Here is a 17,868-nt window from a genome sequence, read left to right as displayed (position 1 = left end):
CATTGCTTTTTGTTGCTTAGTTGCAAGACTAAGATGATGAAATATTGATTTTTTTAGAAACTTGATGGAGGTAGAATAAGATTGCTCTTAAGGGTAGAATAAGATTTCTCTTAAGCACCATTTACATGGCTAATAGGTGGAATATGACCTGGCCTTTAATAGTATGTTGAATTTGCAGATCTTCATGAAACCACCATTTCATAATTAAGCCCAATAGTGTGATCAGCAGAGACCCATCTTGAAGGTAATACAAAAACTGGGCTGCTCTGAGCTCCTAATCCATTTGAAATTGGGTCACTCTTGTTTGTTTCTCAGCCCAAATAGCTGACGTACATCTGAGCAGTCTCTTGGAAAGAGCACAATGTCATGTCCTCTCGCGTATTGTAGAGAAAAGAGCATCTGAAATGGATTGTCTGAAGTTCAGGGAAGTGAGAGCTTTCAAAAAGCCCCTTGAAACCTCATCTCCCCAAGTGCTGTCTCTGTAAGAGCACTTCATTGCCCATCTGTGGCAGAAAAGCTGGCACGAGCTGAAGTTTAATGCATTGAGTGTGGGGATTACTGGTGTCTGAATACTTTTAGGCTGTATCCCTAAACAAATTGATGTTTTAGGAGGTGCAAAGCAAAGGAAAGGGAAGGGGTGTATAACTGATCCATTGATCTCTGTCATCTAAGAGGAGGATACATCCTTTCTTTAAGGGTTTGACACAAATTATAAATAGGGGTGCACCAATATAGATTTTCTTGACCTCACTGTCTGGCTATATTCTTGGCCACATGCATGTGTGTAGCCACTTGCATGCACGTGGGTCCCCTGCGTCCTGCTCCTGGCAACCCCAAGCAGGACAGCTTGCAGGCTAGAATGCTGCCTGCCTGCAAGGGAAAACCTGCCATTTCCTGAGGGAATCCAGTCATCCAGGGCCCCTGGCCCCATGGGGGAGAGGGAACCCAGGTGTCCAGGGCCCTGGCCAGAAAGCATAATTATCGGTTTACATTATTGGCTACAACGGCCAAAAGAAGCCAATAACCAATGTCATTTCCCTTTTATTGGTGCTGATCTGATAGGCAACTGATATATCGCTGCACCTCTAATTATAAATGTCCTCTGTAGATATGAATTAATACGGGTCTGCTGACTTCAGTGGAATATGTCACTTTATACTTGCTGAGGGAATGGTCTGTGGATGGCTCAGAAGGGCTTCTTACTGGGCTCTGTCTTCGTTGGCTTTTCCCTAGTCAAATGCTGAGTTTTGTTGTCTCCTCTGTTTCATTCTTCCAGGTGACATTGTGGGTCTTTATGAGCCCACTGATCAGGGTGATCTGCTCTCAACTGGAATTGTGACCCACGTAACCCCCAAGTTGGTTACCATTGCCTTTGAGGAATCTCAGGATGGCCTGTTAAGCTTGGACCGGGAGAGTTCTTATCGCCTGCTAAAACTGGCCAATGATGTCACCTACAAGAGGCTGAAAAAGTAAGGGCTTCAACACGTAGCCTACAGTTACCTGTAATAACTCTAATGGCTCCCCACTCAGTTGAGGATCAAGTTTAAAACTGTTCTGTTTTTAGGAAACCCTTCAGGAACCTGCCACATTTTTACCCCACAAATCTTTTCTTTTCCTACCACACTCCTCTTAGTCCTTTTATAAAATCTTGCTTCTGTAGATCAGACTAGGCTTTTCTATAGGTCCTGCCACTAGGAACTGCCTCCCAGCATGTCTCCATCTCATTGTCTCTTCACTGTGGCTTGAGAGCTCCTCTGAGAACCCACTCTTGCCTCCTCCTGCTGTATCTTTTAATTTTTTACTTTTCATTGTCATTTAACTCTGTGGTTATATTCTTTTCCTGTTTAAAACATTATCTAACATAGTATCTGTGGATAACATCACACAAAATAAGTGGGTTGTATCTTGTGAGGTATCTTTTTAGGGAGCCCAAGTGCTTTGACACCTACTTGCAGCACAATCATGTTTGTAGAACAGTGATTCTCAACCAGTGTACAGCAGGGGGCTGTGTAATATTGGTGGTGTTATGTATGGAAACACCTACTTGTGATTCATGAGATTAACCCAGAGACTTCAGATAGGAATTCACAGTATCAGAAATCTGTTGTGGTCTTTCTGAGTTCTTTGCAATAGCAGAATTGCTCTACTGTTTTTTAGTTGTGCTAGGGTGATATTTTATCCATGATGGTCCAGAGAATAGGTGAAATACAAAGATTTTCTGTGGGTGGTATATTTTATTGGACCAACTGTATTGTTGGGGTAGACTTAGATAATCTTTCAAATACAGTCTGAGGGAAAAGCAGTCACAGAGAAAGATTGATAGCAGTTTGCGCAACTGTGAACTTGGGGAATGTAAAAATTCCCAGAGGCAGGCCTACAAGCAAGCCGGAGGAGGAAGGATAATGTAATTGGTGGAAGATCAAGACCTTTCAAAAGGGAAGGAGGTTGTTAACACCTATAGCGTAGAGAAAAATTTCACGGAGGCAGGTAGATTGTAGTGTGCCATGAACTCAGTATCAGTGGTCACCCTTTGGTTATTAATATCTAGACAGCTTATGAATTTTTGTTTCCAGCCTTGTATGTTGAAGGTGTTTTGTAATTTCCCTTAAGCATGAGGATAGCGAGGACATGAAGTGAGTGGTTGTTCTGCAGAAAGTGTTCTTCTACACGTGTTTATGTATCTATCTTTAATCTTGTTCCTGTGATCATTCAGGCTGGTAGGTAGTTTTAATCTGATTTCACCCACATAATTTCCTTCAAGGCATTTGGTGCACTAGATGAGAGAGAAGCATTTTTGGATAAGCAAGTGTAGGATTCATGGATTCTAGCGGGTATGGTGTTGGGGTGTTGATTGCTGTAGCAGTGGTGATGTGCTGACCAGGTTATTGTTAAGGGAAGTGTTCCATTTGATGTCTTGAACAGTAGGAAGTTTGCTTCTGATGATGAGCTGGGAATATTTCTCTTAAAGTCTGATCTTTATTAAGTATAGGCTGTATTGTTCACTGATTCTTCTTATTGGTTCAAGCATAGGGTGGTAGGTGACCACCTGAGGTGATTGGTCATAGCGGGGTTTCTTTTTATATTGTGGAAGGTTGCTGTGGGGTGTTTGGATGTTGCTTTCAAAGATGCAGTCTATTTCTCTGCTGGATTGTCTTTGTTGTATAAAGGCAGATTTCAGGTTGGCAAGCTGCATGTTGCGAGTTATTCTCCTTAGAGCGCATTTTTCCATTGTCATGAAATAAGAAGAGGCCAAGAGCTGGTGCTTTCTGAGGGGTGTTCTGCATCTATCAAGGTTGAAAACCATTTGTTCTGGAATGTGATGTTCATCCATGTGTCAGGCCTGGGAGCTAATGTGCTGTCAATTTTCCCCTCCCTGGAAAATAGTGCAGTACAGCACAATTTTAGAAAGGTCCAAAAGGATAGCTCTCACCTTGAAAACCAGGTTGTGTACCTAGGGATATGAGAGGTTAAATGATTAATCGATCGTTTAACCGATAAATGCAGCAATAACTGGTTATCTTACTGGTTATGCTTTAGCTTGGGGCCAGTGCAGTCTGGCATGGAAGGGAAGCTGTGGAGTGCCTCAATCAGAAGGCAAGGTGGGGGCGAGGGGAGCTAGTACCCAGAGTCTAAGAGGAAGACAGGGCGTAGCCCAAGGACTCATCAGATTGATCAATTAGCTGCTCTCACAGGTGCTCCCTCCCTCCCAGCACAGGGCTTCACCTGGGCTGCTTTGTCTGGCTGAGCTTGCCTTCCCCTCCCCAACCAGTCAAAGGGCCCCTGAAGCCTGGAGTGGGCTGCTATGTCAGAGCTGCTGTGTTATTGGTCAATCCTTTAACTGATATAATTAGAGGAGGTTAAAACAAATGTGATTTAAAACAATATTTACATCCCTAGTGTGCATCTGATTGCTAGCGACCATCCTAGGGCCCCTGGAAAAGTCTCAATTTGTATTGGGTCTCAGCACAGATACTAAGAAATTTCTGCAGGGTGAGCATGTTGTTGTTGCTCATCAGGGTTTCTGGATACATTCCATTAAATTCATAACCTTTGTATTCTTTTCTTTGGCAGAGCTTTAAATACGTTAAGCCAGTATCACTCTGGTCCAGCATTCAATCTTATTGATGTCCTCTTCTTTTCCTCTGATCCAAGTCCACCCAGTGAAACAAGTAAGAATTTCCATTTTGCTTCTCATTCTGAAAGTGAAAGGCAATAGTGGTGGAACTATTACGAGATGGGCTGATGGTTTGGGAAGCCAAGGGTTGCTAGCAGCATGAGCAGTAATAACACACTGATTTTCCCATGGTGCCCTACCACTGAGTCTTTTCCTGCCCTGCTGGCTCCATGTCTAGGGCTGACATGGAATCTCAGCATCCAGGGTCATTGAGTCCTTATCTGCTTTATGAGTGCATGCTAATTCTGACCATGTGTTTTGTGAGACGGGTGCTAGGGACTGGATGGACACTCTGACTCGCTCCGTGCAGGATTCCAAAAGGGTTGTGGGAAGTCTGTTTGTTACTGCCAACCTGGGCTAGATATTGGTATTGCGTCTTGAGTTATTTCTCTGATGGGTTGTGAAACTATAGCTAGCAATACTGCACATCCAAATTTTGTATTGATTTATGGTTACTGGCTTAGCCTCTCAGCTGCTGTAAAGAGCTGTTGCCCTTTGGAGCTAGGCTGAAGAGCTGGTCTGTTATATACTGAGATGCTAATCTTCATGGCAACTTATATAAACTGAGCAAGATTTGCAGCACCTCTGAATGCTTTTCTGGTGAAATGTGTTTGTACATGGGTCAGCAGTCCGAAAGGTAATTTACTTGAGGCAGATTTGTTTTACTTTACCATTTTTCCCCCCTGTAAACTCTGGAGGTCAGAGACTTCCAGGGCTGCAGCTGTATTGAAAATCCATTAACTCAGCCGGCATGGGAATTGAGTGAACTCAGAGCTATTCAGCTTTGAAACAGCCTGGGATTGCTCCTGTGTGCATTTTTCAATTTTTCTGATTGTGTCCAGTCAAGTCAGAGATACAGTGTGTTGCTTTATATTTCCATCATTGAACACTTAAAAAAAAATAAATCCCTAATAACTTGATTTTATCTGTAGCTGCTCAAAACTGCTTTCAAAACATTGAATAACCTTCAGCTCTGATCTTTGGAAGATGAGGAATGAAATTACAGAGCTTACTGCTTTCGAGAAATGACTAAGAAACCAAATCTGTCCATCTACTTAATGGCCCTTATCATTGTAATATATGAATGCTTCACAGTCAGTAATACTTAAAATGATAGGGATGTAGTATTATCTGTATTTTGCAGATGGGGAATGGCGGTATGGGGAGGTTAAGTAAGTTACCCAGGGCCACGTGAGAAGTCTGTGGCTGGGTTGGGAACAGAACCTGCATCTCTTGAGTCCCAAATTAGTGTTCTAGCCCACCATTCTCAAGCCATTGAGTATTAACCAACTGATAGCACATCAACTGATGGAAGTGTGCTTCTCCGATCTCCCTTGCTTCTGTAGGCTGAACAAAGTCCTATAGACTGTTCTCCTGTCGGCTGCAGCCTCCTCCTGTTCTCTGCCTGCCATGGCAGCTGTATTTTCTATCATCCTGGTCACCTGACTCCTTTGTCCATGGGCATTTCACACCTGGTAAAGTTTCCCTTTTTCCCCACAGAGACACTCTTATACTTCTTCAGTAAGGCTTGGCATAGTTTTTCAGTGTAATACGCTGGGAATGAAGAATTAACATGAATGTGAGCCATGCATCTATAATTCTCTGCACTCTGCTTACCATGAATCATTCTCCAGTTGCTGCCTTCTAGCCATTTGGGTATCCAGGGACTCTAACAGATGCCATAAATTTATATTAAATAAGTTCATTAAAATTTAATTCTCTTTTTTTAAACAACTCTAACTTTGCATTTTCTGCAAATCCACCTTATCTAATTTTTTAAAAAAAATCATTCTTTCCCAATTGCACAGATGTGCAATAGTGACCATGGAAATTTTTGTCTCTTCAAGGCATTGAGTAGGTTGATTAATATGTAAATTCAGCTGCATTAGACAGGAGTTGTAGTATGTTAGCTGCAGCCTATCACCCTAGAACTCCAAACCTTGGTCACAGGGGAAAGCATATTGTCTGTTTGCATTTCCTTAATATGTGGTTCATTTTTAAGGAGGGAGATGTAGCACTGTTCTGGACCTGAATAAGTATGACCTGACCTTTATATGTAGCCTACAAGGTGCTGTGCACTCTCCACTCCTGTTGACACAAAGCATTCGATGGTGCGCAATACCATGCTGGGTTAGCCTCCTTCTCATGTAAGCCCAGGGGTGGATCCAGAGTGGGGTGCAGTGGTGTGGTTGCACCTCCCTTTCCTACACTGTGGGAGCAGCAGCTGTGGACTTTAAGTCCCTGAAGCAGGTAAGAATCCACCCCTCTCAGCACCTGCTTTCTTCTTATAAGGAAGCGTATAAGAAGTGGAAACTTGGACAAACAACTAGGAAGGAGTATAAGAGTATTGCTCAAGCATGCAGGGATGAAGTCAAGAAAGCCAGAACACAATTGGACTTGAAGTTAGCAAGGGACATGAAGGGTAACAAGAAGGGTTTTTACAAGTATGTCAGTAACGAGAGGAAGATCAGGGAAAGTATGGGTTCTTTGGTGAATCAGGGAGACAACCTAGTGATAGAGGATGCAGAAAAGGCTGAAGTGCTCAATGCCTTTTTCACCTCAGTCTTCACAGGCAAGGTCAGCTCCCAGACTACTGCACCTGAGAGCACAGTTTGGGGAGGAGGTGAGCAGCCAACCGTGGTGAAAGAACAGGTTAGGGACTATTTAGAAAAGCTGGACAGATATAAGTCTATGGGACCAGACATGGTGCACCTGAGGGTGCTGAGGGAATTAGAGGATGTGATTGAAGAGCCGCTGGCCATTATCTTTGAAAACTTGTGGCAACTGGAAGAGGTCCCGGATCACTGGAAAAAAGCAAATATAGTTCCCATCTTTAAGAAAGGAAAGAAGGAGGATCCAGGGAACTACAGACTGGTCAACCTTGCCTCAGTCCCTGGAAAAATCATGAAGCAGGTCCTCAAGGAATCCATTTCTAACAATTTGGAGGAGAAGAAGGTGATTAGGAACAGTCAGCATGGATTCACCAAGGGCAAGTCATGCCTGACCAATTTAATTGCCTTCTATGTTGAGATGACTGGCTCTGTAGATACAGGAAGACCAGTGGATGTGTTATACCTGGATTTTTGCAAGGCTTTTGGTAGGTCTTCCACAACATTCTCATAGGCAAGCTGAGGAAATATGGGCTGGATGAATGGACTGTCAGGTGGATAGAAAACTGGCTGGAGAATTGGGCTCAGAGTAGTAATCAATGTCTTGAAGTCTAGTTGACAGCCGTTATCAAGTGGAGTGTCCCAGGGGTTGGTCTTGGGGCTGGTTAAGTTCAATATCTTCATCAGCAACCTAGAAGATAGCATAGAGAGCACCCTCTGAAAGTTTGCAGATAACACCAAGCTGGAGGGAGTAGCTGATACACTGGAGGGTAGAGCTAGGATTCAGAGTGACGGAGATAAATTGGAGGATTGGACCAAAAGAAATCTCATGAGGTTCAACAAGGACAAATGCCAAGTCCTCCATTTAGGACAGAACAATCCCATGCACCAGTAGAGGCTGAGGCCTGACTGGCTAAGCAGCAGCTCTGCAGAAAAGGATCTGGATGTCACAGTGGACAATAAGCTAAATATAAGTTAACAGTGTGCCCTTGTTGCCAAGAAGGCTAATGGCATACTGTGCTGCACTGGTAGAAGTGCTGCCAGCAGGTCAAGGGAAGTGATTATTTTCCTCTATTCAGCACTGGTGAGGCCACAGCTGGAGTACTGTGTTCAGTTTTAAGCCCCCTACCAAAAGGATGTGGACAAATTGGAGAGAGTCCAGTGGAGGGTAATGAAGATGGTTTGGGGAGTGGAGCATGTGACTTCTGAGGAGAGGCTGAGGGAACTGTTTTTTTGGTTTTTTTAGTTTAGAGAAGACTGAAAGTGGATTTGATAGCAGCCTTCAACTACCTGAAGTGGGGTTGAAAGAGGATGCAGTGAGACTGTTCTCAGTGGTGGCAGGTGACAGAACAAGGAGCAATGGTCTCAGGTTGCATCTAGGGAATCTTAGGTTAGAGATTAGGAAGCATTTTCTTACTAGGAGATTAGTAAAACACTGGAACAGGTTATCGAGAGAGGTTGTAGACTCCCTATCCTTGGAGGTTTTTAAGACCTGCCTGGGCAAAGTTTGGCTGGGATGACCTAGTTGGGGATGGTCCTGCCTTGAGCAGGGGTTTGGACTAGATGACCTCCTGAGGTCCCTTCCAACCCTAATTTTCTATGAATCTGTGATTCCCTTCCATGCTTATTGACACCTCCCCACCACTGAGCCTCTGCTCCTGGCAGACCCAGGGGCAGGAAGCTCCAGAGCTGCTCTGTGCAGCCCTGGTGGAGTTGGAGAGAAGAGCCAGTTTTAGCTGGGGACAGTGTCAGCAGCAGCAGGTGGGTTCCTCCTCCCTGCTGGTCCTTCCAGGTGTTCTCTGGCTGCTAGTATGGCGGGGGGGGGAACCTTTGTGCTGCTGCCACTGTCCTCAGCCAAGCCCAGCTTTCTGCAATTCTGCTTCCCTCAGTTGTGGCTGGAGCAGGGCAGGAGTGGCCTGGACAGTGGACATGGCAGGGGATTCTTCCTGTGCCCAAAGGTGTAAGTGGAAAGGGCATGGTGGGGGAGGTTCTGTTGGTTGGGCCACTGCTCCAGGACCAGTCAGAAGAGCACCATGCACTCACTCACTGTAGAGTAGTGCATGCATCCAGGGTGTGTAGTCACTTCCAACAGAGCTGCTCTTTTCTGTTTCAGTCAGTCTCTCGATTTACTTTCTGAGCAGCACTCTGAGATCACTGCCAAATGCAGCCTCTTCAGTGTTTCTTGACTAAGCATGGAAACCAACAGTTTTCCCCCAGTGCAGTTTGTCAATATCATTGAGAGGAGACTAGATAACATCTTTTACAGAGGAGGGGAAAGAGTACGGAGCAGAGCTGATAATGGAAATGACACGCTGATGAGGCTGAATTTGACAATGTGCCATCTCAAAACCAGCTTGGAGGAGGGAAGGAGCATGATGGGAGGCAGTGAGGCAGAAACGAACAACTGTGTGCAAGCCAAATCCTCCACTGATGTGGATGTTGCTGTGCTCAAGGGGCCCTATCTCAAGTTCCTTGAAGTTAGCGGAACTACTTGTGTTGATTTTAATGGGCTTTGGATCTGGCCCAAAGAGAAAGCAGAAGGCAAAGGCCAGCATGGAGACTTGTTCTCAGAAAATTCTTTCTCAAACCAGGAGGAAGGGTCGGGGCTTTGCACGTTAAATGCAAATGCTGAGGAGATTCTTGGTTTATCTTCTGTGAGCATTAGGTCATCAATCCCTATTTTTTCTCCCAGAGGCATAACTAGCAAATTTTGCACCCTGGATGGCAGCTGCACCTGCCTAAGATGGCACCTCCAAAAGACCTTTTGCGTCATCCTAAGATGGTACCCAGGCCTGATTTAACACTTGCCCAGTCCTAGTTACACTACTGTGTTCCCCTGAGGATCCTTTGGTTAGGAGATGGGGACATATTTTTCTGCATATGGAGGAAATTTTGCAACTATGTGAACCATTTAAAATATATATATATATATATATATATATAAAAAAATAATATAAAGGGAAGGCTTAGTGTAAAAGTAAATTATATGCATAATGATAGATGTTATGTAATGTACATATGTATAAAATCTATTGTTATATGTATAACTTACTTATGCAGTAAGTCTACCCTTTGCAACCTGATGCATGAGACTGGAGAAATGCCTCATTGTTTCCCATTCCTCTTGGTTTTTATGTTGCATGGCATCTCCTATAAGGATCAAGATGGCCTCTTCTGAATCAGAAGGCATGATTATCAGAGTCACTGAAGATGCTTCATGTAATAAAATTTGGTGTAGGTCAAGAGCAATGAGGAGCATGTGTGAGAAGCTCAGGTGGGGCATCAGGTGTGCAAGGTGTTTGGGAAAGGAGGAACTAGTTGGGGTTGCTTGAGAGAGAAATAGCTTGTATTTACTGGCAAGGAGGAAGACTGGAAGGAAATCAAGAAGAAGGTACCCCTGGTCAGGAGCATAGGATGGGTTTTGATCATAGACACTTGTGTAGAGGGAATGAGGAAGAATTGAGATGTGAGGAGGTTAAAGCGTAGGAGATCACAGTAACCAAGATGATAACATGGCACAGTGTTTTGGGAATGAGCTGGAAGTGGTGGCAGAATGCCAAGAATTGCTAGAATACCCTGAAGGTACCAAGTTTGCAGCATCTTAATGCAACTGTGAAATAGTGGAGTTTACAGGCAGCACTGAGGGACAGTGTCAAAGAGAGAATGGAAGCTTCTTATTGCTGCAAGTGCATCATCAGTGACACACCAGACTTCTGCACCAAGCTGGCTGCTGGCATACAGCCATGGAGCCTGGAGGAAAGATCAGCCAGGCAGGGTTTCTCTGAAAGTTATGCAAGGGCATAAGCCCATAGAGTTGTAACACCTTGACGATTCTTAGTGCTACATGAGCTAGTCGGTAGGTTTTAACTGTTTGTCTCTCTTTTTTTTTTTTAATGACTTGTACTGTGATTAATTCCCAGTGTGATCCCAACCCCTTCTGTTGTCTCGAGAGAGAGCCAGTTGCAGACTGCTAGATTCTGCAGCTTTACGGATCTGTATCAGTGGCTGCATGTATTACACAAGCTAAGCCTGGTTAATCCATTTCCCAGCCAATTGGATTGGACAATGCACCCATCTGAGTGAATCAAAACATGGTCTTAATGCAGTTAACAGGGGTTGGCATCCCACCATGGAAATAGCCACTAAACACCTAACTCTAATAACAATGGTAGGTTAACGAAATCCCATCCGTCTTGTAGTTTCTGGCTGCCATTCACTCCCTGCTCAATGTCACTGGAAAGTCCCTCACTCTAAGTGGAGGAATGAATCCCAGTTTATGAACCCTGGGTGCCGGGATGTTTCACACCATGACTCCAGCTACTCAAGCCAGGTACTGGTTAGCTTTTATTTTGAAGTTTTTCTCCCTCTGCCAGTTTTCCTCTCCCAAGAGCTTTGCATGCAACAGGCCTGCATCACCTGAGTTGCTATATAGAATCCTTTAACTATCATTAATATTAGGTGCTTGGGAGGTGCTCTGGCTGTGACTGTCAGGGCTCAAAAGCTAAGTAGCCAGAGCTGGTGAGAAGGCAGAGCTCTGAGGAGCAGTCAGATGCTGATGGAAACTATATTCCTGGTTCTTCAGATGCTTGCATTCTCTGGCATGGTATTGGAGGGGTGAGGGGACACCAGACTGGGAGGAGGTCATGTGCAACAGAGTTCTGACATTGTGACTCTTGAGGTGACTCACAGCACTTTCAGCAGCCCAGTAGCCCTTCTCTTGTCCCTTGTGTGCTAGGCAAGCTGTAGATTCATAGATTCATAGATGTTAGGGTCTGAAGGGACCTCAGTAGGTCATCGAGTCTGACCCCCTGCCCCAGGCAGGAAAGAGTGCTGAGTCAAACAACCCCAGCTAGGTGCTTGTCCAGTCTACTGTTGAAGATCGTCCAAGGTAGAAGAGAGTACCACCTCCCTTGGGAGCCCATTCCAGATTCTGGCAACCCTTACTATGAAGAAGTTCTTTCTAATGTCCAACCTAAATCTGCTCTCTGTCAATTTGTGGCCATTGTTCCTAGTTACTCCAGGGGGTGCCCTAGTAAATAGAGCATCTCCTATTCCCTGCTGCCCTCCCCGATGAATAATTCAGGGAGGCGGTGCTTCCCCTCTGTGCGGCACTGGTCAGGCCGTGGTTGGAGTACTGCGTCCAGTTTTGGGCGCCGCACTTCAAGAGGGATGCAGAGAATCTTGAGAGGGTTCAGAGGAGGGTACTCATATGGTCAGAGGCCTGCAGGCAAGGCCTCATGAGGAGAGACTGAGGGACCTAGATCTCTTCAGCCTTCGCAAGAGAAGGCTGAGAGGTGATCTTGTGGCTGCCTATAAATTGGGAGATTAATCACATTCTCCCTCTGAAAATCAACTCACTGTTTCAAATGGTGACAGTGTTGTTCACTTGCCTTCCTGCTGAGTGCTACTTAATAATTTTATTTTATTTAAATGCACTAAAATAATTTTATTTTATTTAAATGCACTTGAAGTACCACCTATCTGAGCCCAGGGCATCCAAAAAAACCCACTTGAAAACACAACCAAGAGTAAATAACAGAAACACAAGCTTGTTCAACCAGGCTGCCAATACAACAGCCCATACAGTCTTCAAAGGGAATGTGACTTCCTAATCAGCATATGCCCACATCATATAGGACTGCTGGAAAGAATAAAACCCTCCCTTGGCAGCAGTCTCCTGAAGCCCCCAACCCTGCTGTTTCAAGAAAGTTTTGGCAGACTGGATTCTCTGCATGGCAAGCTGAACTTGATGATGCCCTGATGTTGTTAAACCAAATAGGAAGCCAGGTCTCACGTCCCTTCATGCCCTTCTTGGGTATCCATCTTTTAAAAACCAGTGTAGTCACAACTGCTGTGATCTCTCTTGTGGAACCGTGGTCCAAATTTGGATTTTACAAAACTAACCTCATAAATCCCAAGCTTTATTTGTGCTATTAAACAGCTGCTGCCTTGGGCTTGAGAGGTAGATGTTTGAAGGCATTACTGTGTAGGTTTACTGTTGCTGATGTGACTATGGGATGTTTTAGCATCCTGCTGATCAACCTCTGCCCTGTGGGCCAGAGCCATGTCATCCAGCCCATGGGGCTTCCCACAGGTCTGGAAATTTTGCAACAGGGGAATAGTTGCAGTGTTAATTGCTCTCAGAGCTTCAGCAGTTAATATTACTACCATTTCCCTGTCACCAAATTTCAGGACCTTTGGGGTGCCCCCCAGTCTATATGACATAGCCCAGGCACCAGATTACACCAGCACAGAATGGCTCCATGGCCAGACTCCATGTCACTCCAGACATGATACAGGGGGTCGGGTCACCACATGGGGTGACGCCAGGGTTTGGCCAGTGTGCAGGGTTGAGTTGATGCATTGAGTTGCACTGTGGCCGGATCTGGTGCATTGGGTCTTACCAGCGTGCCAGATTGGGCTTGTGGACTCACCCCACTTGCCAGCTCCACACTGAGTCAGGCCGTGGTCTGACCCTGTGCATGGGATCCATCCTGTAGACCAGCCCAATACAACTCATTCAGCCCATTGGGCTGGGGAAGTTGAGCATCACTGCTTTAGCATGTAGGCCAGGGGCATATATAAAATATATAAAGTTCTTGTAATCCACCAGAGGTCAGTATTGCACTATTTGTATCACCCAGAGGAGCCTCTCATCCTGGAATTGCTTTGTATCACACTAACTTTCCTTGAAAAGAAGTCCATAGCATAGACCTTGCTTTGCAGTTATGTGCTAGAGGAAAGCACAATATATTGACCATCTCTTATAGTCCCCACTGTCCTGGCTTCTGTCTTGTTTGTGGCTGGCCACAAAAAAAATTACAACTCAGGCTGTGAGAGCCACTATACACATCAGCTGCTGCATTTGCTTATTCAGGTACTGTGCTACCCACAGTTCGTTGTTTTCTGGTATCTTGAGCATGAAAGGTGCTGCTTAAGTTCCAATTCAGTTTTATTGCTGTAAAAGTACATTATTTAAAATGGCAGCAATGATTCACAGTAAGAGCCAAGCCATCAGGCAGCTTATTGCAGAACCTCCAGAGATTTACAGCAGAACTTCCCCTGAAGCTCTGTCCCCTGGTAATTCTCCATATACACCTGGACTTTATTGCACTTAATCACCATAATTCCATGTCTCTTTCCATTGCCTTATTCATACAGTCTTGGTGTAGTCAATCCTCTGCTAAGCTATAGTGGCTGCAGAAGGGTCATGAAAGACTGCAGAGGAAACAAAACACTCAGGGAGAACTAGGACATGCAAATTGAAACAGAAGGCCGTGTCTCTGTCAGCTAATCCAGGGGTGAACAAAATATGGCTTGCGGGCTGGATCTGGCCTTCCAGCAGATTCGATCTGGCCCACAGGTAGGTGGCCGCCAACTAATTGGATCTGGCCCTGGGCAGCTAGCATCTCCAGCCACCGCATTGTGCTGGCCAGAACTGCTTCAGCATGGGGCATCAGCTGTGGGTGCTGCTGGTAGGTTCAGGAGCTGTCGCTCTTCCAGCGCAGTGGAAGCTCCCGTCCAGGGCCCCAGTTCAGAACCTGCCAATGGCATCAGCTATGGACCCAGGCAGGAGCTACTGCTGTGTGGTGCAGGTGGCAGTGTCAGCTGTGACATGGGCAGTAGGTTCTGCATCGGGGCTCTGGAACCTGCTGGCTGTGCCCACAGCTGATTCTGCTGCCCACCAGGCATGGCAGCAGCTCCTTTCTGGGTCCACAGTTGACGCTGCCAGCAGGCTCTGGGTTGGAGCTGCAGGCAGGAGCTTTCATGACACCAGGAGGGTGGCAGCGTCAGCTGTGGATGTTGCTGGCAAGTTCTGCATCCTAGCTCCTGAACCTACCAGCAGCATCCACAGCTGTCAGTGCTACCCATCCACTGTGGTGAACTACAGCTCTGATGGGTTCTGGAAGGAGTGGGAAGGTGACGGAGAGAGAGAAGAGAGCGAGATCGGAAAGTTGGAGAGGGAGATCAGAGAGACAGAGAAGAAAAGAGAGAGAGCGACAGGGAAAAGAAAGATGGACATGGCCCTTGACAGGTCCCTCAAACTCATTAAGTGGCTCTCCAGCTGAAATAATTGCCCACCCCTGTAATAATACCACCCTTCCTCATGTGTGTTCTGCGTAACTGCTACTTAAAAATAAAATGGAAAGCACCTTGTTTCAAGGTTAAACTTCCCCTGACTGGCTTTATATTTTATATTAAGTTGTCTAGGTGCTGCCAGGTTATCCTAGAGATGCTGAATGGGATCCATTCTGATGTTGATTGGTGTGTGTGGGTCTTCTTGATGTTGCTACAGCTATGAATGTCTCCCAGTGGGCTTGGTTTGAGTGGCCTCTAGACCCTGAAATCTGACCACTTTCTTGTAGTGGGGAGCCTGCTTGTATTGTCTTTAATAAGGTCTGAGCTTATCTGTAGCTGCTTCACTGGTGTGTTTCATAGCTTCGCCTTTAGAAGTTAAAGGCATCTCAGCAGCTAGTGGCAGGAAGAATGCCCTCCTACTCCATGAGCTTAAAGCATAACTTGTCTACAAACTTGTCCCATTAAATCATACCAAAGATATTACTAGCAGGACCTGTGCCTTGGCTAGCAAGGGTGCTGGCAGGGGTTGGACGATTGCAGCAGCGGCAGCAGCTGCCATTCTTGTGCCCCCTCTACATGGGTAGCCGGGGCTGGTGCTCTGGTTTCCCACCCCTCATTCCACTACTGAATTGGACTCTATTGCTGGGAAGGGTCTTGGCTTCTCTAAGTCAAGGCTGCAGCAGGAATAGGAACCTAGCTCCCCCTCAAGACACTCCCACAAGTGCAGGCATTATAAATATGCACTGCACACTCCCTCCTCTTTCCCTTTGGACTCCAGGTGGTGGGAGTAAGTGGAAGGAAAATCTAAGCCTGTGTGACTCAGTGCCAGCTCGTGCTGCCCAGTTTGATTTCAGGCCAGTCAGTGCCCCTGGGAATCCTGAAAATCATCTGAGCAGATCCATGAGAAGGCTGATGGCAAAGATCAGTCTGTGAGCATACTGAAGCAGATAGGCTCAGCTGTATTTGTCTCTTCAGCGGGCCTTCACTGACAGCCTTCGTGACAAATAGGGAAGAGAAATAAGACAAGCAAAAAGAAACTGCAGAAGGGAAGAGAATTTACTTTCTAAAGAGTAACTGATTCGTTTTCTGGCCTGTGGTTCAAGCAGAGCATGGGTGGATGATGATCAGTTGGGGTATGGGTGGCATTGGCAAAGAAAGGGGTGAATTAGAAAGCAGCACTTGGTTACTCCAGGGGAGAGGGGTGTCAACTAAGAGCTGGTTGACTGGATTTTCTCAGCAGGGAGCCTTTTTTTTAACACAGTCTGATCATTTGAAGAACCAACAAAAGTGCCAGTCTCAAATGAGGGATGAACAATGTCTGTTGTAGATGGTCACAGACTAACACCCTCTGCTCTGCATCCATTTTGCCCTTTGTTCTTTGGGAGAATTAGAGAGGTCCTCCCATTCACTGGGTTTTCACACTCAACATAGAGCAGGAAAATCTCCATGGAACTGCTCCATAGCCGCCTTAGTTCAGAGAAATCTGGCTGGTCATCTCATTGCCAGATGGACAAGCCATCTGCAGCTTGAGCTTCACTTCACCTCAGGGTACAGCCTTACTGCTGCTTCTCTCTCTTTTGAGAGCAGCTTGTAGCTCTTCCATGGCTATAAGAGAGATTCTCCTTTTACCACTTTCCTTTTCTCCTCTTTATTCCTCCTGGGTATTTTTCCCAGCTGGAGGGTCCCCCATCCTAGGCTCATATTGCTGGTAGCTGTTGTGAGGTGATGTAGGCGGCAAGCCCTGTCTGCAGGCCAGACCACACTGACACTGATCTGCCTGTCCTGATGTGGGGCTCGTCCCCCCTATCTCAGTGATCAGTGACTACTTGGTGGCTTTTAGTGGAATGACGTGGCAGTCCCTTCCCACACAGCAGCCTCTCCAAATTGGCTTCTTGTTCAGCTGTCAAAGAAGTGAGGCTGAGGACAGAATAGGATGTGGGACTAATCTGCTTTGCCACTGTTGACAGTGGCTGCTGTAGGCAAACACAAAGATACCCTGGCAGAGTGGCAAAGGTAGCTGGCACTGCTGTCTTCCTCCTCTGCTTTCTTGCCTACTCCACAGAGGATTCTGATTTTCACAGCTGTCCATACAGCACCTTTCGCCTGCATGCAATTCGGAAAGCCTGCTCCTGGTAGCATATGCCAAAGCAACAAATATCAATGACTCCCACATACCAACTGTTCTTTTATGTGGGGAACACTTCTCTTTTTGAAGCTGGTTTTGCTTTTCTTCTGGAGAGACCTGATGTTCTGCTTGTTACTATGAGCACTCTCTAACCTGGGGAAAAAGGCAGAATAAAACAAACCATTTTCTGTCCCTCTTCCATGAGTCCTTTTGAGAGCCCCCTTTGCTGTTAGTTTCCATTAGCTCAAGAGTTTTAAAGGCTAGTACCATAGACTGCATTGTCATGTGGGCATGGTGTGTGACAAAGGATAGCACGTCATGCAGCTGCCAACATCTCGGGACCTGATCTCTAACCATTGCGGCAATGGCAAAACTTCCTGTGACTGCAGTGAGTTTTGGATCAGGCTCTAAATGACAGTCATCAAGTGAATGATATTTGGCCAAGAATAGGGCCCTCCTTGTTTTATAGGGACTTCACTTTACCTTATTTAGTGAAAACCTCCCTTTAATGTATCATCCTCTGCTGTAATTAACTTGCAGTAATAAAAAAGAAGATTAGCAGCAGGATTATGCGGGCTGAGAATAAATTTGGGTCTGAATTAAACTAATCTGAGGGATATGGAGAAATAAACTGCTTGGAGAAATAACAGAAAAATCCTCTTTCAAAATGAAAAAGATACAGTTGCAACGAAATCCACATATTACTTTTCCCCTTTGCTGTGTTGCTGGCAGCACTGGAGGTAATTAAAATGGAAATAGATATAAGCATCTAATTTTATTTTTCATTCTTTGTGCCATTTGCCTGGCTTCCCCCACCTCCCGCCACCTGCCATTTCACATATTGTATAATGAAACTAGACTGATCTGTTTTGCTTGTAGCC

General features: G+C 45.6%; 1 protein-coding gene across 1 annotated transcript in view; it reads left to right on the top strand.

Annotated features, from left to right (window-relative positions):
- The window catches only part of IGHMBP2 (immunoglobulin mu DNA binding protein 2), a 129,345-nt gene that overhangs the window by 6,950 nt on the left and 104,527 nt on the right, over positions 1-17,868 (top strand). Inside the window, exons 3-4 of the mRNA XM_090032338.1 lie at positions 1,277-1,469; positions 4,072-4,169. Of these exons, the coding sequence (XP_089888464.1) occupies positions 1,277-1,469; positions 4,072-4,169 (291 nt within the window). The remainder of the gene's footprint in view (positions 1-1,276; positions 1,470-4,071; positions 4,170-17,868) is intronic.

This window comes from Crocodylus siamensis, chromosome 2 (assembly GCF_052110815.1).
Source record: "Crocodylus siamensis isolate JL-2025a chromosome 2, ASM5211081v1, whole genome shotgun sequence".
Lineage (NCBI taxonomy): Eukaryota > Metazoa > Chordata > Crocodylia > Crocodylidae > Crocodylus > Crocodylus siamensis.
This window is presented reverse-complemented; position numbering and strand designations above follow the sequence as displayed.